At 26.6% G+C, this 20,087-nt stretch overlaps 4 protein-coding genes and 1 long non-coding RNA gene across 13 annotated transcripts; 3 read left to right on the plus strand and 2 right to left on the minus strand.

Annotated features, from left to right (window-relative positions):
* Window positions 1-171: 171 nt before the first annotated feature.
* LOC122569689 (peptidyl-prolyl cis-trans isomerase 5) lies at window positions 172-2,833 on the minus strand. Of its 3 annotated transcripts, none has more exons than XM_043731119.1 (5): window positions 2,737-2,833; window positions 1,842-2,117; window positions 1,251-1,458; window positions 879-1,063; window positions 172-806 (listed from the first exon to the last, which is right to left on the minus strand). In XM_043731119.1, the coding sequence occupies exons 2-5, from the start codon at window positions 1,932-1,934 to the stop codon at window positions 672-674; spliced, it is 621 nt and encodes a 206-aa protein (XP_043587054.1). In that variant the 5' UTR covers window positions 1,935-2,117; window positions 2,737-2,833; the 3' UTR covers window positions 172-671. The 3 variants fall into 3 exon arrangements, with proteins under 3 accessions (XP_043587054.1, XP_043587055.1, XP_043587056.1); XM_043731120.1 differs by having other exon boundaries at window positions 1,842-1,915; window positions 2,811-2,829; XM_043731121.1 differs by having other exon boundaries at window positions 1,842-1,915; window positions 2,737-2,810.
* Window positions 2,834-2,846: 13 nt separating this feature from the next.
* Window positions 2,847-5,058, plus strand: LOC122569688 (peptidyl-prolyl cis-trans isomerase FKBP8-like). 2 transcript variants are annotated; one of them, XM_043731117.1, is made up of 5 exons: window positions 2,847-3,010; window positions 3,477-3,785; window positions 4,002-4,201; window positions 4,294-4,595; window positions 4,675-5,058. In XM_043731117.1, the coding sequence occupies exons 1-5, from the start codon at window positions 2,981-2,983 to the stop codon at window positions 4,980-4,982; spliced, it is 1,149 nt and encodes a 382-aa protein (XP_043587052.1). In that variant the 5' UTR covers window positions 2,847-2,980; the 3' UTR covers window positions 4,983-5,058. The 2 variants fall into 2 exon arrangements, with proteins under 2 accessions (XP_043587052.1, XP_043587053.1); XM_043731118.1 differs by having other exon boundaries at window positions 2,849-2,954.
* Window positions 5,059-5,254: 196 nt separating this feature from the next.
* On the minus strand, window positions 5,255-9,830 carry LOC122569687 (zinc finger protein 28-like). 5 transcript variants are annotated; one of them, XM_043731115.1, is made up of 5 exons: window positions 9,808-9,830; window positions 9,316-9,518; window positions 8,049-9,174; window positions 7,417-7,982; window positions 5,255-7,311 (listed from the first exon to the last, which is right to left on the minus strand). In XM_043731115.1, the coding sequence occupies exons 2-5, from the start codon at window positions 9,412-9,414 to the stop codon at window positions 6,706-6,708; spliced, it is 2,397 nt and encodes a 798-aa protein (XP_043587050.1). In that variant the 5' UTR covers window positions 9,415-9,518; window positions 9,808-9,830; the 3' UTR covers window positions 5,255-6,705. The 5 variants fall into 5 exon arrangements, with proteins under 5 accessions (XP_043587050.1, XP_043587048.1, XP_043587046.1 ...); XM_043731113.1 differs by lacking the exon at window positions 9,808-9,830 and adding an exon at window positions 9,596-9,762; XM_043731111.1 differs by lacking the exon at window positions 9,808-9,830 and adding an exon at window positions 9,573-9,762 and having other exon boundaries at window positions 9,316-9,462.
* A 658-nt stretch (window positions 9,831-10,488) lies between these two features.
* Window positions 10,489-13,941, plus strand: LOC122569691 (CCR4-NOT transcription complex subunit 10). Of its 2 annotated transcripts, none has more exons than XM_043731126.1 (10): window positions 10,489-11,228; window positions 11,431-11,636; window positions 11,710-11,816; window positions 11,905-12,056; window positions 12,140-12,339; window positions 12,461-12,752; window positions 12,835-13,182; window positions 13,287-13,396; window positions 13,506-13,584; window positions 13,654-13,941. In XM_043731126.1, exons 1-10 carry the CDS (start codon window positions 10,820-10,822, stop codon window positions 13,707-13,709), a joined length of 1,959 nt encoding a protein of 652 aa, XP_043587061.1. In that variant the 5' UTR covers window positions 10,489-10,819; the 3' UTR covers window positions 13,710-13,941. The 2 variants fall into 2 exon arrangements, with proteins under 2 accessions (XP_043587061.1, XP_043587059.1); XM_043731124.1 differs by having other exon boundaries at window positions 10,491-11,228; window positions 11,314-11,636.
* A 1,404-nt stretch (window positions 13,942-15,345) lies between these two features.
* On the plus strand, window positions 15,346-19,794 carry LOC122569693. The gene is made up of 3 exons (XR_006317541.1): window positions 15,346-15,567; window positions 16,139-16,312; window positions 16,458-19,794. It is a non-coding gene; the product is annotated as an uncharacterized LOC122569693 (long non-coding RNA).
* Window positions 19,795-20,087: the final 293 nt, after the last annotated feature.

Here is a 20,087-nt window from a genome sequence, read left to right on the forward strand (position 1 = left end):
TATATATTTGCTGCATTGAATTAAAAAAAGTATACCTATGCATATATATGTAGATTTATAATATATATAATTTATATTTCACATAATTTTGATGTACTCAATTGTACTATGTTATTTATATTTGTATTGAATAAAAATAGGCATGAAAGGAAAACGAATAAAATGCATCACTAAATTAGTTATATTTATTTATTTGAAAAAATGTGATTATAAGTTTATAAAATTTATTGCGCATTTTAGCATATGTATGTATATAGTTTTATAAAAATTGGAATAAGATAATGGATTACAAGATGGTTTCATACGATTTTGTGATTTTTCAACTCTATTTGTTTAAGAAATTTCTACTTATAAATATGCATTTCACTTTGAGTGTTCTATAATTAAAATTGTTAAGAACAAATTCTTACTTTACGTATTTTTTTAATGATTGATCATAATTGTTAAAATGTATTTTAGATAAGTATATTACAATAAGGTTTGTGAATAATTTTTTGAGCAATTATGTAAACAATATCTAAATGATTTTTATACAAAATTAGTAAATATTACATTTTATGAATTTTTAGTGTATATGAAATTATGAACATATTAAACTAAATAAGCTTGTTCTTTTAATACATAAGAGCCATAAATGGTTAGTTTCCATCATCATAAAAATAAAAATATGTTTAATCAGTAGCACTTTCCTTTGATACACTGAAAGGTTCTGCTACTACTTCTGCACCACAATCAGCAATTACAACATCTTTTGTTGGTCTATCTCGAGTATCAGTGTTTACATTTTCAATTTTTCTTACTACGTCCTATAAAATTATTTTCGTAATAGATACTTAATAAGTTATGTAATCCAACATTATGTAAAGAAAATGACATACCATTCCCTTAATTATTTTGCCAAATACAACATGTCTACCATCAAGCCAAGGAGTTTGTTTCACAGTAATAAAGAACTGTGATCCATTGGTATCTTTTCCAGCATTTGCCATAGACAACCATCCAGCACCGTAATGTTTCAATTTGAAGTTTTCATCTTCAAAACGAGCTCCATAAATACTGCGACCTAATAAAAAAAATTTAATAAAATTAAATTAATAATTGTCCAATATTTTAAATACTATAAAAACCTTGAGCTATGTGTTATTTTATTTAATAAAATTTAAACGATTTATTAAATCTTAATTTTATACTAAATAAAATGTAATACATCAATTTTCAAACTAGTAATAAATAATATGATGATATCAAACCTCCAGTTCCATCTCCTTTTGTGAAATCTCCTCCTTGAATCATAAATTCACGAATGACTCTATGAAATTTACTACCCTTATATCCTTCTCCTTGAGGTTTTTTTGCTAATTCAATGAAGTTCTGGACAGTCTTTGGAACTGTTTTTCCAAACAGCCCAATTTCAATTCTCCCTTCATATTTACTATCAATATTAATATCAAACCATACCTATGTATAAATATGTATGTATAGTTATAAATTTAATTATTTTCTTAAAATTTCATAGACTCGTAAAAACCATTGTTTATATATGTATATAGCACATACTTATATAAAAATACTTCATAAACAAAAAGAAATAAAGAATTTAAAATTGTATATCCTAATTACAAAATTAACTTAAAAAATTTTCTAACATATGAATGTAAAAAATAAATCAAAATATATATAAATCAAAGGTATATTTTTTAATTCGAAAATAAGAAAAGCGACTATTTTTCGATAATGAGTCATATTTAGTTTACTTAACTTTATTTTTATCTACTTTGTTCGAAAACAAATTCTTTGTTAACAAGTCTGATGTTTTATATTAGTACATTTCATTCATTTACCTTATCTGTAACTTTTGGGCCTTTTTTATCGTCAGCGTTGCTACTTGAACAAAAGGTCGCTAACACGACTCCCACTAATAAAAGCGATTTCATTATTAATAAAAAGATTTTTAAAATTAAATGGGAATTAACAGGATAAAGACTTCTTGCAACTATACACTTTGTTAGAGTGGTACATATACAATATACAGTCGAACGTGGATCCCATGCGCATGCGCATATGTTAGAAATGTGGGATCATTCGATTGGTTCCATTCACCTTGCATGTAATATAAACTACAATTGAGAATTGGGAAATACGTTATTAGTTGATAAAAAGATTGAAACAGATTGATATGATATGATATAATATGATTTTAGTATTGATTTAGCAACTGTTATCAATATTTGAGCAATAATTATAGAATATCTTATATAAAAGTACATGTTCGTTTCAATGTAGTTGAAAATAAAAATTATTTACCACAATAATAAGATTTTAAAACTTACAATCTACAATCTATAGATATCTCAATCTAAAGATATATAGGAGATTGAAAGTTTTACGCATTGATATGATACAAAATGATCTTTGGTATTACAAACATATTTTATGCAATCTTCGCTATATTATTCTGTTGCTTATATATGTACATATAGTATATACATATGTATGTATAGTATCTAAACACAAAAGAAAGAGAGAGAGAAAGGACTGATTTTATGATTTAGCAGTTATATAAATTTATTTCTGTTTTGATAAAATTGCAGGGAATTTTAGATTGTTAAGCGAACACAGGGTAATGGCATTATATGATCTTGATAACCAGTTTTACTACCAATCAAAATTAGGGATTAATTTCATTTTCGGTTATTACATATGTATCAGAATTAATTATAAAGCGAAAGCATTTACTTGATAAATTTATTCTAGTTGAATTAAGCAATTAAATCACGTTTGTTTCTTCTAATAAGCACAAAGATACATACACATACATATTTACGTAATCAACTGGCTTAAGAAAATCGATAAAAGTTCGATTATCGATTAAATACTTTCGATATTCTAGTATTGCTCGTTTCAAGTAATCAGTGAAGTTAATCAGTAACGCGTGTTCTGCAAATAAACACAAGTTGAGTATTATTTCTTAGCATTTCTAATGATTATTGAATCCTTTGGAAATAACAAGGTGCGTATCTTTTTAAATAAAAGTCAGTTTAAAGTCGTATCACGTTATCGCATAACAAGAAGTAATAACGTTAATATTATTATTTCTGCTTAAAATTTTTTCGTTTCATCGAATGAGTGTGCATTTTTCGATTGTTTATATTGCTTATTTATTACATGCGTTTAACATTTCTTATAATTTATAACGTTCTTATTTTTAATGAATATAACATATTTGGTATTGCGAATTAAGAATTAATGAACATTTTATTGAAATTGAAATTTATTTCTATATCTATAATAGAATGAATTTTTAATTTCTTAATTTTGCTATAGTGATTTACTGTTTCAAATACAATCAAATACAATTTTTAATTTCTTAATATTGCTATAGTAATTTACTGTTTTAAATACAATCTTTTAAAAACTCATTAATTTTTTATGTCTGTAACAAGTGAATAATTTGTTGGACTTTGTGCATTTTAAAGATGGAAGATGAATCTATTCAACCAGGGGCGAGTCAAGCTGATTTCATTAAAGGAGGATTAAACTTTGATATAAACCCAAATGAACCAATGACAAAAGCAGCTTTAAATGAACATCCACCTGAAGAGTGGATAGATATCTTAGGAAATGGGCAGCTTAGAAAGAAAGTTATAAAAAGTGGGAAAAATGGAACACGGCCAAATAGATCTGATATTTGTACTTTAAAAATTATTGGTAAATTAAAAGATGGTACGACGGTTGAAGAATATGAAGACCTCGAAATTCAATTAGGTGATGTTGAAGTGATTCAGGTATTCAGTGATATCTTTACTTTTTAAATCTCTGTTTTATAAATGTATTTTTTAAATTGTATTTAGGAAATAACGTTATATTGATTATTCTGCTATAATATTACTTATATTTTATTAGATTATGAGCAACATAATTATTATTAATTTTCCAATGAAAAAAATTTTACTTAATATAGTAGTATTAATAATGTTTGTTATTACATTGTTCAATTGTAGGGATTAGATTTAGCAATTGCATTAATGGATGTAAATGAAGTTGCTGAAATTGAGATTGATCCAAGGTTTGCTTATGGTTCTCTAGGAAAAGAACCAAATATACCACCAAATGCCACTATTTTATATACAGTTGAATTGAAGTCCAGTGAATTAGAAGAAGAAACAGAAACACTCAATGTCAATCAGCGAAAAGAAATTGGGTAATTATTTTTTATATTGTTAGTTGTAAGTGTTACATATATTGTAAGTTGATATTTAATATTATGATTGGATATCTTTACTTCTTTTAAAGCAATAAAAAACGGGAACGGGGCAATTGGTGGTTTACTCGTAATGAACCAACACTTGCGATTCAGTGTTATCGGAGAGCATTAGAATTTTTGTTACCAACAGAAAGTCGTACATCTTACCAAAATGAAGTGGAAGATACTACTACTGATGCAGAATTACAGGCTTTACTGGAGGATCGTATGAAAGTATATAATAACCTAGCAGCTGCACAAATGAAAACACAAGCTTATGATGCAGCATTGAAAAGTGTAGAAAGTGTTCTAAGTTGCCAACCTCAAAATGTAAAAGCACTCTTTAGGAAAGGTAATATTATACACGTACCATTTTATATATACATATAATAATAAATTTTGTATATTAAGCATATTAAATTTTTTTGTAGGAAAAATTTTGCATTATAAAGGAGAACATGCATTAGCATATCAAACATTGCTTCAAGCAGCAAAATTGGAGCCAGAAACAAAGGCTATTCAGTCGGAATTAGCCATTTTAAAAGAGAAGAATGCTAAGGATGCTCAGCATGAAAAAAATCTGTATCGTAAAATGTTAGGAGCACATAAAAATGACAATAATTCTCAAAAAAGTACAAAAGAACAAAAAAGTAAAAATTCATCAAAGCTTACATGGAGTTTAATTGGTGGAGCAACTGCAGCAATCTTAAGCGTATTTTTATATAGATTTGTTTCGTGAAAAAAATTTAGGAAAAAATTTAAATGAAACACATTGTCTAAGCTAAATAAGTATAAATATATATAATTAAGTACCATAGACTTCAAACTAAAAGATATAAATATAAAAACAAGTAAAAATTTGATAACTTTAATAATATACGAACAAATCAAAAGAAAAGATCATACTATTAACAAAATTTTATTTAAACTTTGTTCAAATCTTGTATTATATATTATGTCTGTAAATTTTGCAACAAAAATTAGCATACAGAAATATAGTCAATTTTTTCAATTGGATATTTACAATATACGCGGTGCTAAAAAAGGTTAAGACTATGTATGTGAGTAATTATATACATACTCTAAATGTGTAAACTTCGTTGACATATATATCAACATGAACTTTTTGCATTTACGAAAGTAATTAATAAGAGGAAGATTCTCATAATCTTATTCATATTAATTATTTATTTATTTTAATATCAATAATAATAAGTAAGAAATACTATAGAATTCTTTTCCTTATTATTATTTTATAGAAATTTTTAAAATGATGTACAATGATGGTGTGTTAAAAAGAATATAAATAACGTGAGAAATAAATATATACGAGATATATAAATTCAAACATTTATGTGATAAAGTGTATATGATTTAAATGAATATGTACAATATATTTTACACTTGTATTTTATATTAATAACAATTTAATTGCATTAATATTTTGGGGCATATTCAAATACCACTTAAATACGTATTTATGATATATTTTTATTATTTCAATTTTTTCTATTATTATTTAGATTTCATATATACTATCTTATATTAATATAGTAAATTAGATATGGATAACTGTTGTCCATATGAAAGAATCTTCATCATGAACAATAGTTCAATAAGTATGCCATTTGGTGTACTCAATAATTAAAATGACGTGAAATGGAGCAATAATCAAGTGAGTAGGGAAATGTCACAAAATTTGTTAATACTTTCTATTTTTAGAAACTTGCTGTTGCAATAAAAAACTCAGATATACAAAATATAACAAAGCATTATTTAATGAATGGCACTAATTAAGTAAATTAACACTAATAAAATTGGAAAAAATAAATATATCTAAAGTTATATCATACTTTGAGAAATAATGATTTATACTTATAAAAAACTGATTTAGCATGTCACAAAATGTTTTTATAGTGAGCTCATGTGAACTCATCTGAAATTAATCAAATCTAATAAGAGTATATGAGACTGTGCATACCTTATTTTATAATTTTCTCGTCATGATAAATAGCATGAGTTATCCATGTCTCTAATAAATAATAAAAATAAACATTAGTTATATTCATTAAAATGTATATTTTTAAGCAAAAAGAATAACATATTCATGGCATTTATATATTATATTATATACATTAGTAAAAACAACTATAAATAAAAAATCTAGAAAGATTACTATACAATTTTATTTATACTTATTACTTACTATACTTATTAAATGCATGATAAATTTTGATAAAATCTAAGTATTACAAAATATATCACATTTTCGCTGATCACTTATTAAACATTTTAATTATGCTTAAAATAATTTTAGGCAGTTTTACATACTTTTAATACATATTTATAATTCATGTTAATAAAATTTTGTATCTATAAATTCAAGTAATGATAGAGATATAAAAAAAATTCTTTAACTTATAAGCTAGATATTTTATATTAATACATATTATGTAATATGATTAAAAATTTAAAAAGGATGGAAACGATTGATTCAAATAATTTTCTATTGGTAAAGTATCTAGTTTGTTAATATTCGAATCCACAAAAAATGATGTTCCTTCAACAGTTCCTAATGATAATTCAGAATAATTTATATGATCATACAAATTTTGATCTGTATTTGAAATTCCATGCTGAAGTTCTAAATCTTGATAATTTGTTAGATTCAATATTTCATTACAATTTATTTCAAATTGATCTACAAGATCATTCATTATTAATGTTTTTGGAGTAGTAACTTCTACAGTCACAATTTGTTCTGCGTTAATATCTACTAATGAAAGAACCTGAGGGGCAAAATCTGTGTTCGATAATACATTTGTAAGTTCTAATGGCAATGCTGAATTTTCACATAAGTCATTAGAATTAAGCAATGTTTGTGCTTCCAAATATGAATCAGAATATTTGTTATTAATATCCATGTTTTGAAAAGTAACAGATTTGTCATCTGATGGTAAGATTTTATTAGATCCTGCTTTCATTTTTAATTTTTTAGGTTTAAGCTTTTTTGGTTTCTCTGGTACTGGAACAAGATGACCATCTTCTGTTTTCATAAGTTTTACAACCTGTTGAATTTTTGTTATATTTTAATTGTGGATCTTTGTTAAATTATATAAATGATTAAAAAGTATAATATAAATGTTTATATTAAATAAAAGAGTTAAATTCACCTTCTTTTTCTTCTCAAGTGTAATTCTATGACAAGTTTCCATATGACGAGAAAGATGATGGGATCTCTTGAAAGCAGTACTGCATTGCATACAAGCAAATGGCCGATATTGTTGATGAGATAATTTATGTCTTTTTAATAAACTATTTCGTTTAAATGCTTTACCACATTCTTCACATATAAATTGTCTTTCCTTATTGTGTATATAGAGAACATGATCATTAAGAATACTAACACTAGTAAAAGTTTTACCGCATTGTTCACATACAACATTTCTTTGTTCTACATGTAACTGTCTATGTCTATCCAAGTCTGATTTTCTTGCACACTGAAATGTACAACCATATATATTGCATGTAAGTCTTTTTTCTTCTTTATGTATACGTCTAACATGTTGATCGAGAGCTCTTTGTGAAATTAATTTCTTAGAACAAATTAGGCATGTAAAAATGTCTCTTTGGAATATTTCCCTGTTTACTTTATTAAGATGTAATGCAGAATCTAAATGACGAGAATAATCATCCTTTTTTAAAAAAGTATGCCTGCAGTCAGTACAAAAGTAAATACCTATAAAATAGTCAGTTTTTATAAATTATGAATATATATTTTCTTATTCTATTTTTAAAAACTTACCATTATTTGATATTTCATTATGATTCAATTTTGAAGAATGTACCATTTTATAATGTTCATGCACCTTCTTTTTGGAGGCAAAAGTGACATCACACTTTGGACATTTATGATTATCATGATTTTGGATATGAGCTATATATGTCTGTTCAATACTAAATGTTTGTAAGCATCTTTTACATTTAAATTGTTTACGTGTGCAATGATTTTCTTTGTGTTCCTTATCATCTTCTTCTGCTTTCAACATTTCTCCACAATCTGAACAAACTTTGCCATTTTCATAATTGTGTTTTGCACGATGACGATTTAATAAAATACGTTTAGGAAAACTACGGGAACATACATCACAAGAATGTGGATATTTTGTTACTCTTTCACCATGTGAACGAAATAAGTGTATATCAAGGTGTTTACGCCTGGCAAATTTTGCACTGCAGTGAGAACAATTATTTTTTTGATGACCTTCCAGATGCCGATCTAAATGTCTTTTGTATCTAAATGTCATTGAACATTGACTACATGTTTTAACTTGTTTATTTAACATAACTAGATTATTGATTTTAATTTTACTCTGATTATTTGATGTTATAAATTTAGTTTCAGGATCATTATTTTCATCATTCAAATTTTCATTCTTAACTTCTAAATTATATGATTTATCTTTAACTTGAGTAAAAATATTTTTCTCAAGTACAAAAGCCTTTTTTACTTTAATAGGGATATTGTTACTCTTTACATCTTCTGTATCAATTTCATTATTCATTTTTATTAATTTAATACTATTAGTATTCCTTTCATCTAAATGAGTTATAGATTCTGTAGATTCATTTTTCATTTTTAAATGATTTTGCTCTATGCATTTAAATCTCAATTCATTTTGAGAATTTGATATATTTTGTAAAAAAATGTTTTCAATTTTTATCAAATCAAATTCAATATTATTTTTATAATTATTACTTTTGTTTTTCAATTGTGACTCAATATTTGAATTACATATTGGTGTAGAAGATAAATGTATTCCTGAATCTTTAGTTAAAAGTTTATTTACACAGTCTTGTAAATAATCAACGACATTAACTTCATTAATTTCTGAAGGCGATTTTTGTACTACCTGTAGTATTGGATTATCCTAATAAAAAAAATGGTTAATCTATTATATTTGTATTCATTATTAATTATTCCTTCCTTAATAAAATTATTTAATAAATTTACTGATTACAAATTATATTTCTATTTTCTAATAAAATATTGTTTGCTTAAGAAATTTTACCTGATCTTCAACTGAATGTTGTGATAATATTTTTGATTGTTGGTATTTGATATCTGACATTGTCCAAATTATTCTAAACAATAATAATGAGCCTCGCATATGATATTTCGTATATTTGACAACTATAGGATAATTTTTAAGCCGAAACTAAAATTAATTAAACATTCCATGATGTTTATAACATAATTGCACTTAAATATAACCTAAAAAAAATGATAAATGAAAAAAATAATTTTAGTTTAAATACATCTATTTACCTTATTGTATAACTTATAATTACATATAAATACATTTTTTTGTTTATAGTATTTTAATATGCACCGCGATTTTTAAATTGACAATCATGGTCCATCGGACATAACGATTTTTATTGTACTATTATTCTGATTGATCTTTAAATACAAATCTATTAATTGTGGTATTTTTTAGAACACAATCGTTATACCTCTAAGAATTAAATGAGATATACGTGTATTAAAAATATATACATACTTATTTGTATATGTATAAGCGTTATTATATTTCGTATACATATGTATTATATTTTAATTCAAAGCTACGAATTATTAGCATTTATATCTAATCTAGGGAAGATAATACTATAGAAATAAATTGAAATAAAATTAGTAGTACTAAATTTTTACATATTTTTTATTTATAGTATAAAGACGTAATAAAAATACATATAATTTATAAATACACATACATATATAATTATATATAAATTTATTGTATTATTATTAGATATAACATATTTAATTTAAAAAATATATTACATTGTTGTTTAATTATTATAATTAGAAACTTAGAAATACTTGAAATAATATATTAAAAAATTTACTACAATTTTTAATTCAGAAAAAAATTATAAATTAAAGTTTACTCAAAGATTAATTTTAGTTACTATTATTAAAACAAATAAGAAATTTTTCCAAGAATAAACATGCTTCAACTGATATTTCCAAAAGCAGAAAGAGGTTTTTATGCTTAAGAAATTTATTTAAAACATAAACCAACATAAAAGCAATTTAATAATTTGATTGTTTTTATATCTTTTTATTATTAAATGTTTTGATTTAATTATTTAAGATAGAGTACATATTTATAATCATTTTATCATAATATATATTATATTTCCCGCTAAATACATTTCACCTAATTAGTTTCAAGTCCTAGGAGATTTTAACTTGTGGCGGCATCTTTCAGCAAAATAATAATGTCAATATGAAAAGTTGTTGTTAGAAAGATTTATTTAAAATAAATTAGTAATTATTTTTTATTAAAGACTGTTTTAACATTATACATACACACATAGTCAACAATTTTTATTTTTAAAGTATTATTCGAGAATAAGAATATCTTTTAATCTTTTGTTACAATTTTAACCTTTATAAATGTCAAATGTGGAGATGTAAAATATTATTTAATCTAAATAACTAAGTGTAAACATTGTGTCTATAGGATTTTACGAAATAATATAAATATTACTGTGCTATAAATAAAAATGGGTGAAACATCTGAAACACAGAATAAAGATATCGGTCCTGGAGTTATAACTGAACAAGAACGTGAACTGGCTCAAAATGCACTATCTGAATTTCAAAAAGGAGCATATGCTAACTGTCTGTCATATTTAAACAAATTAGAAACCTTAAGACCCAAAGACTTGAAAGTAATGCATAATAAAGTTGTAGTAGAATGTTACAAAAATGATTTAAAGAAAACAGAATTATTAAGAAAAAGTTTGAATGCAATATGTGGGCAAATGTCTACAATTGATTCCACTGAAACCATAGATGATATTGAGAAATGTGTTATGAGATACAATCAAGCAGTTTTATTATATCACACAAAACAATATAATGCTGCAATTCAAATTATGAATAGATTATTTGCTTTCATAGAACCTATGGGTAAGTAATGAGATAACAAATTTCATGATAGCTTTTAAGTTAATAATATCAAATCCTACAAATATGCATTGTTTTTTTTTTTTAGAGGAATCACTGGCACATAAAGTGTGCCTTCTTTTAATAGAATTACATATAGTAACGGAACAACCAGATGCAGCGTTATCTCTAATTAATTACATAGAAAGTCAACTTATATCCACAGATAATTCCAAGATTTCATCTGTTGACAAAGAAGGTATAATAAAATCCATAAAAGAGCAGAAGGAACCAAAAAGAGAAGTTGATATGGTTACAGATGCATTCAAACTAAAATTATTAAAATGTAAAGCTAGAATATACCTTATGATGCATCAATTGAAATTATGTAAAAGGGAATGGAAGACATTAGTTTCTTTGGGTACACCTGTAGTAAGATATATTTTTAAAAATTACATTATTGTATTATGTGTTATATTTTGTATTTAATTTCTTTTACTTTCAGAATATATCAACTGTATTTTTAAAAGCTAATCTTGAGTATTTAAGAGGCAATTACAAGAAAGCCATTAAATTATTGAATTCTGTAACATCAGAGAATTTAGATTTTAAGTATGATGATTATATTACTATATTACACAATGGAAAATTTTTTTTGTAATTATAATACATTTACTGTTTTAATGTTTTTGGTTTTTAGGACTTGTGGAGAATCTTCTGCTGTGTTATATTACAATAATATGGCATGTTTACATCTTGCTATGGGTAAACCAAATTTAGCAAGTTTCTACTTACGAAAGGCTTTACATGAAAATAAATGTGCTCTAGAAAGCGTACAAGTAAAAGATAGTGGTAATTATAATCAATTTTTACTCTGTAGTCTTTTTATGTAAAAATATTGGAAATAATAATTTTAGAAAGTTGTTTTTATATAGATCCTTTATCTTCACGACCACTGTGTACACTTGGTGGAAATAAACATTATGAATTAATGTATAGTCTCGGTGTATCACTTTTACATGCAGGACATGCATCGCTTGCTTTCGATTGTTTCATGGAAGCTGCACAAAAGCTTCATAATAATCCTAAATTATGGCTGAGAATTGCCGAGTGTTGTATTTATTGTCATAAACCGGTAAATATACGTATTATATGTTAGATTGTTAGTTAGATAGTCACACAGTATTTCAAGAGAAACTAAATATCTTCTACCCTTTCGTTTGCTATTATACTATTTTTATTTATTATTTTTTCAGACAAATGAAGTTGATTTTAATATTCCAAAACGAAGAAAAGATCTAGTACAAAAAGTTGTTGGTACTGGAATTTATAGAAAGATTATTTTAGCTTCTTCTCTTTCCAAAGATATAAAGTATCATCCTGAAGGTTTTCCTTCCGCTATACCACAATTAACATTAGAATTCGCTTCTCTGTGTTTAAAGAATGCGTTATTTTTATTACCAAATAACAATGAACTTAATGTACCAATTACACCAATTGCTGCTCCACAAACAGTACCTTTATCATTAACAGCCGGTCATAATTTAGGTATTTAAATAATCTATATATTTAAAAATGTAAATATTCATAAGTTTGATTGTTATATATATTTGTATCAAAAATATTTTAGGCCCTCAACATTCAACTTTAATGTCTCAAACTACTACCGTTGAAGCGTTAAATTTAAAAATTAGCGTTCTGGCTGCAAGTGCTTATGTATGCTTATGTCTTGGTGATTATGTTATTGCACTTGAACATGCTAAAGCATTACTAAATACTAATAAATTACCTGGTGCATATAGAATGTTAGGAAATCTTTACGCAGCAGAAAGTTTGATATTTATGGACAAAATTAGTGAAGCCATTGAATATCTGAAACCGGAAAATATTCAAGATTTAAATACTTCTGTACTTATTCCTGAAACTCAAGATAAAGATAAAGAAAAATCAGATGAGGTTATTTCAAAACCAATAAAAAGTAAGAATTTATTTAAATCATTTAATTCTTTTGTGAAATTATTAGTTATTATCATAATTTTATGTATAAACGGTTACTACATAAAATAATTACTAATTTTATAGTGTGGTATCCGACGACAGTTCCTACGGGTATTGCTGTACTTCGTTATAACTTAGCCGTAGCTTACGCAATCCGTGGTGAACTCGATAAGTCTGGAGAAACTTTAAAACAGGTAATTAAAAAACTTATGTCATTTATGTGTGTACATTTCTTACAAATTTATAAATGAATTACCTTAATAATATACACCTATTAATCGATGTTTCTAATAAATGTTTTAGGTTTGGATGTCAAAGGGCCCAGATTGTGATGTTCCTATACATGTAATAATGCTAGCTTTATATATAGAATTGCAATTAGGTAATAATAGTATTTTTGGTCATAAATAATATCACGCAAAATATAATTAACGATTTTTTTATGCAATAGGTCATGCGGATATTTCAAGATCAATAATAAAACAACATTGTCCACAGTATCGTTGACGGTAAATTTTATATTTATGTAAAGTTTTCTTTCCATAGCTGTAAATAAATATATACCTTAAAAAATCACGGATTTCTCAAGTACGTCGTAAATAATTAATAAAATTTGTAAAATTTTTGTACCCTTTATATGTAAAATATGAATTAGCTTTATTTCCATAAGTATAATGAACAGTTTGTGTGGTAAAGAAACGATAGGATGTTTGTAAAATAAAATTTACCGTATTGAAAACAGTAATGTGTACATATATTAGAATACTTTAAAAATGTTTTCTTAATACAAAAAAGTATATGATTTATCCCTTTTTAAATATCAATTATTTTATGTAATTAATATTTAATTTACAAATTCATCGTTTCATAATATTTTTCTAAAATTATTCTTTAATAAAATTTATATTTTAAACTTATTTAGAATCATTTTTATAGTAGAAATAATAAATATAATAAAGGTATACACTAGATAACATTCAAATATACAATGAAGAATAAAGATAACCCCTCGACATAGTTGTCAGAACAGATTTGTCTACGAACTCCAGTATTATCGCCATAAACATGAGAAGTGAATTGCCGGTAATGATTTCGCCAATTGTTATTGGAAGTTTACTGGATGGTATTGGGGGCCTCTGGCCTGTAATATGGTCATGGCCGTCTAGGCGAATCACCCCAGGGCCTTATACTGGACCTTACTCTGTCTGACTCACATAGTTCCAGTGGTTCTCCACTGTTTGTTATTCCACGTGATTTATCTCTTTTTTTCCTATTGAATATACGTAATAAACATAAAAATAATTGTTTCTTGTAAGTGAATAATACGAATTTAAACATGAGTTTTTGATACTTAATGATAATCTCATATCGCGTTATAAAATCATATTGTAAATAATAAATACTTATTTAGCTTAAAATTACTTATTTAACATATTTATTATTTCATAATTATAATAATTTCATAATTATAATATGTTCATATTAATATCTTCATAACAATTTTTGTAGTAATTGATTATCAAAGTAATTGTAAAGATATGAATGTATATGATCATGATAAAAGATATACATACACGACCTCAATCAAAGAAGCTCCAACATGAGTAATCACAGTTAAACAATGAAAGAAGAATAAACAATTCAATCGCATCGCATTGAAGAACAATCACACTAAAGGTTTATCTGGAAATTTCAATGCTTCTTCGATTGAAGAAGGACAGCGGAAGGTCCTCGGTCACAGGTGCGATATACATATTACGCGACTTCCTTTCGTAAATCGGTTTAAAGTAACATTGAGCTGATATTTTTCTCATTCCGCTTATAATTTCAATTCGCGATACACGATTACTTATTGTTATTAAGACTCGTTCATTTGTAAAAATATAATAGAAAATTATATCGTATAAAAATGAGCCAACAAACTTGTAAGAAATAAAATTAGCGAAAATTAGCAAAATTGATAGTTCTAACTTTCAAACAAACAGTATAATTACATATTTTTGCGAAATATCGTGAAACATAGGTAGAAAATAATAAGGTTTTGATTAAAAAAAAAAAAAGACTAAGAATCGATTGAACTAGCAAACGATTCGGTGGTTGGTTATTCTTCACGTTACACAAGCAAGATACCATTTTAATCGGTATGCACAGTCTGGAAATCTGAACTGATCACGCGTGTCCATGGAGTCGAAGCGGACTTGATAAATTTAAAATAAAATTGATCCAACCATTTGGCGCGCTGCCCTGACCCAGTTCGAGTTCTGCTCCCGTCTCCAGTGAACAGAACAAGACGACGAACACCAAGAATCGCCTCAGGGAATCGCCGCCCTCTGCGCCGGGAAATCGTCGCGAACATTGGAGAACTGTAGGGTATCCTGCCGACTTTTGCGGTTTTCCAGATTTTTCTATCTCCGTTAATACTTGTTTTTACTTGCTAGACTTATTGGAAAAATTTCATGCAAATAAATCCTCTAACCGTGCAATGGCAATATTTCTAAAGATCGCTTAGTTTTTGCTTAGTACCATAATTAACGTAATAAACATTTTTTTAATTGTAAAAGAATCATCATATCCTTAATTAGTGCTAAAGCAAAGTTCTTAATATTATAATCATAAATCATATTTGTAGGTACGTAATTATTTTGCATCTATCTGTACTTTTCTGCGAGCTAATACCTAAGTTTACAAGTCAACAAAAGTTAACATTCTTTATTTAGACAAATAGCGATAGTTTAACAGATGATCGACCCTTTTTAACTAAGAACGTGTAAAAATAAGTTGATGACACAGATTGATTAAGATTCGTTTACTTTGTATCTTAATTTAGATCTCAAGTTACGAAATAAACTACTCGCTTGCTATGACGTTTAACTGCACGAAACGTTGGTGAAAAATAGATCTACCAAATTAATAATATAATGATTCAATATTTTTAGGATTAATTCTGTAATTATTTACATACTTGATTACGTAACTTACGAATTTCCATAATAAGATGTACACTGAGAATAAGAAAGTTGTATCAGTTATTGGGATTATTTTAATCAACGTGATTTCTTGGTAGTAATGAATAACAGCAAACGCATTGATAAAAGGAAAATGGGTATCACGTAAGTAAGACTATCTATACTGAAATTTTCATGAACATTCTTTTACGTCGAATACCTTAAAGGCTAAGAACGATGAAGACGCACGATATCCTATTACATTTTTTGCCTCACTTGATCTTTAAAATATATCTTTTATATATCGCAGGCTGGTAAAGAAAGATGACACGTAAAAGCAAGCCGAGGTATTAAGTAATCGGTCAATAAAAATGAGGTGTTTTTAAGAAGATAGCTAATTCTAGGTATTATCTTGATATTTACCAGACTTATACTTCTTAAATGTACAATTATTTTATTACTTTGTGCATTCTAATTTGTTCGTAATTCAAATAGTCAAGTATCTTAAACAGAACTAATGGTAGAATATTGGATGTTTGAAGAAGGTATAAAATCTAATAGAAACTTGGTTTAATTTTTTATCTGGCTTCCACCTCTATCTTTTCATCTTTCATTGGATTTTATTTATTCGATTACATTGTATATATACTATATACGTCGAACTATACGTCTAGTTCGCGAAGCAATTTATTGTCTTTTTTATTACATAATTTTATTTAACTAAACATCTGTTCAAAATTTCACAAAATGTCTCGATTCTCTTTAAACATAAGTATTATTAAATAGTAATATATTAATTCTTATTAACACACGTTACTTCTTTTACGTACCTTGTCTTATTACGTAATCAACATATAAATCATTCGTTAGACATATTATCTGTTACATTAACTATAATAAATGACGAATGTGTCGAAAGTATGATATTTTGTATATTTTATGAATAACATGACAGAAAGTGGATAGGTAAAATCAGCATGTCGTCCGAATAACGATTAATAATTCTTAGGACAATGAGTGACACATTTTCATGAAATACGAGATCTTGGCACCGTCCCGTTTCTTTTAAGGAATGAAATTGAGAGTTTGCGAGCAAGAACGGACCTTGCTGAATTGTTCAAAATTTTTAAATTACCGAGATCAGCAAGGACATATGTAAGAGAGAAAAGATCGTTCTCGTATCTAAGATCCTTCCTCCAGGCTTCAGTAGGTCGGCGATTATAAATGTTCGCGTCCTGGTTTCTCTCGAAACAACAAAATAATTACAGACAATTAATCTGCAACGCGACATTCGCTGACAATTGTAAAAGGAACGTTGTCATGGTAATCGAAAAATTCATTAGATAATGATGGGCAAAATTCTTGTTCTCGTTCAGATTTTTCATTCTATATTCTGTATTCGTTATTTATTTGTTAAGTAATTATTCTATAAACGATATATTTTAGAATTAAACATTACTTTCAAGATTTTTTTATTTTAATGACGTTCGATGGCGCTCGAAGAGGGCGACAATACGCGGAATTGGAAAAAATAAAAAGTTCGTAGTTAATAAATTCACAATTTTCGATACGATCGATAGACGATCTATATTTTTGAAATGTTCAAGAGGATAGGAAAACTAAGATTAATGGAAAAACCAAACAGAGACTGCCTTATTTATTTTGAAGTTGGTATTCTGTATCAAATATGCACGTAAAGTTTCGTTGCTATTTTTAAATTGCTCTCTTATGACAAAAAGATAAAAATATGATGTGTTTTCGTTTATAATCAATTGCGTAATTAATATCGAATAACAGGTAACTGAGATTTTAGCAATTTTATTTCGTACATAGTTCCTATTTGTTGTTTTCGTTTACATTTTCAAGTGTACCGATATATATATTATATTCCTGTAACGTGACTGTATCTTACCAACAATGATAATTTATTTTTAGAGTAACAAGTAATGATATTGTTACGTGAAGTTATTTCATATAACAATATATGACATAATACTTTAAGGCTATTATCATTCATGCCATTCATTCCCTATAGTGGCCTTAGGCGATAGAACGTTTGACGAATATCCCTGGGCGAATATTTCCAGGTACGATTGATCGAAACAGCCAGGAAATATCGTTTTACTTTCATCTATCATTATGTATAATGAGTAATAACCAAGCTTCAGAGATTAATTATCAATTTCAATACACGGAGTATGTAAAATTACATCTATTAATTTTATGATCATTTTTAGATCGATACAAAATCTACTTATTTTAATGTATCGTATCCTAATGATGTAAACATGTTTATATATACGTGATTGAACATTTATAAATATCAGAACATAAATAATAATTGTATTTGTACAACGAAAGAACCAGCGTATGCGTGTAGAGGGAAATCTGACGATGAATAAGAACATTGTACTATTTTCACTGTAATATGCATATCTCGTCGTTAAAAATATTGTTCCCGCCGGGTCTCTGCATCCTACTTATGTTACTAGTCTTTTAAAAGGTTCTCTTTTGAAATATCCCCTCAGGGTTGAATACACGAATCGCGCATTGGATACTAAATACATCTGCTCATACGGTGAATTCGGATGAGATTGATCGTAGAATTCCAATGTTCTAATTGGATGATTAGGAATTGCTGTACAATTTATTAAGTTTGAAAATAATATCTCAGAATATCATTAATAACACGATGGAAAAGCTGCATGTAATTTTGATAGAAGATCATAGAGAACTTATAGAAGCCAGCGTTAAATCAAGACTTAGAAACAATTAGTAGATTACTTAATTTTACATAAAAATTACAAGCAATAGCAAACAAGATGAATATTAGTTGAAAATCTAATAAAGAATATTATCATCGCTAATAGAACGTGACAAACGGTTGTACAACGCGTAATTATACTTGTCTTGTAATCTTACAAAAGATAGCGAACGTGTAATCATTATCGTGTATATGTATATGAGCTAACCAACAAGGATCTGAAAGAATGAGCGCTGCTTGAACAATCTACACTCTGAAAGGTTCGGACCGACAACTTACGCAATATACGAAGCCATACCTAAGAGGGTTATATAGTGTAGCTCTAAATACTTTTACGTAAATCTTAATCCAATTTCTTTTTTCGCGATGGTATTCACATCCTCGGCCCGTTCCTTTTGCTTCTTGAAAAAACGAACGTTAGATTAAAAGAATTTGTTTTAAGAATTACTTGCTTTATATTTTATCGTAATTGCATAATTATTTTGTTGTTACAGAAATTTATCATAGCAATTATGATTCTAGATTATAATATAATTATGAGCTATAGTAGGTATAAAAGAAAAGTTACATGATTGCTGCGATTACATATGTATGTATTCATAACTGACTCGAAGAATTATTAATTAGATTCCGGTGATTCATCGACATCAATTTGACTATTATTAAAGATACGTATAAATTGTAATGAAATAAATTTATTTTTGTATTTTTTCATTGTTATAAATGTAACCTTGATACATATGATTTTGGATAGACAATAAATGTCTTAATAATACGCTGAATCCTACTACGATAAATTATTGATACGATAATATTTTCTGTGCAATTATCCCTTAATTACATTTTTCATCATTTTAAAATCGATCGTTTTACACCTTTGGTCTTGTTAAACATCGACACAAGAACCATTAACAGACTCATATTTGTGTAAAATAAATTTACCACAGAAATAAATACATTGGAAGATTTCCTCAAATGCTAGATATCAAATACTAAATATTAAATTATCATACTAAATTATCCTTTAATTATCACTTAAAATAGAGAATTAAGCTAATGAAATGAAACGATTTCCTTACGAGTGTTAAAGTTTGTGCGTGTTCGATACATTCCATTTTACAACATTTAGAGACTTGCTTTCATTCAAATTGAACTTTTTTATTAATATCGGTAGAA

This window comes from Bombus pyrosoma, linkage group LG7, assembly GCF_014825855.1.
Source record: "Bombus pyrosoma isolate SC7728 linkage group LG7, ASM1482585v1, whole genome shotgun sequence".
Taxonomy (NCBI): Eukaryota; Metazoa; Arthropoda; class Insecta; order Hymenoptera; family Apidae; genus Bombus; species Bombus pyrosoma.

Bases quoted from the DNA above. Each gene is read 5' to 3' on its own strand.
- LOC122569691 (XM_043731124.1), top strand. From the start codon at position 10,820: ATGGGTGAAACATCTGAAACACAGAATAAAGATATCGGTCCTGGAGTT. The intron at 13,183-13,286 runs GTAAGAATTTAT...CTAATTTTATAG, and splicing joins TATTTCAAAACCAATAAAAA to TGTGGTATCCGACGACAGTT. The intron at 13,397-13,505 runs GTAATTAAAAAA...TAAATGTTTTAG, and splicing joins CTGGAGAAACTTTAAAACAG to GTTTGGATGTCAAAGGGCCC.
- LOC122569688 (XM_043731117.1), top strand. From the start codon at position 2,981: ATGATTATTGAATCCTTTGGAAATAACAAG. The intron at 3,786-4,001 runs GTATTCAGTGAT...GTTCAATTGTAG, and splicing joins GTGATGTTGAAGTGATTCAG to GGATTAGATTTAGCAATTGC. The intron at 4,202-4,293 runs GTAATTATTTTT...CTTCTTTTAAAG, and splicing joins AATCAGCGAAAAGAAATTGG to CAATAAAAAACGGGAACGGG.
- LOC122569689 (XM_043731119.1), bottom strand. From the start codon at position 1,934: ATGAAATCGCTTTTATTAGTGGGAGTCGTGTTAGCGACCTTTTGTTCA. The intron at 1,459-1,841 runs GTAAATGAATGA...ATTTATACATAG, and splicing joins GCCCAAAAGTTACAGATAAG to GTATGGTTTGATATTAATAT. The intron at 1,064-1,250 runs GTTTGATATCAT...TTTTTTTATTAG, and splicing joins AAAAGGAGATGGAACTGGAG to GTCGCAGTATTTATGGAGCT.
- LOC122569687 (XM_043731115.1), bottom strand. From the start codon at position 9,414: ATGCGAGGCTCATTATTATTGTTTAGAATAATTTGGACAATGTCAGAT. The intron at 9,175-9,315 runs GTAAAATTTCTT...TTTTTTTATTAG, and splicing joins AACATTCAGTTGAAGATCAG to GATAATCCAATACTACAGGT. The intron at 7,983-8,048 runs GTAAGTTTTTAA...ACTATTTTATAG, and splicing joins TAATGAAATATCAAATAATG to GTATTTACTTTTGTACTGAC.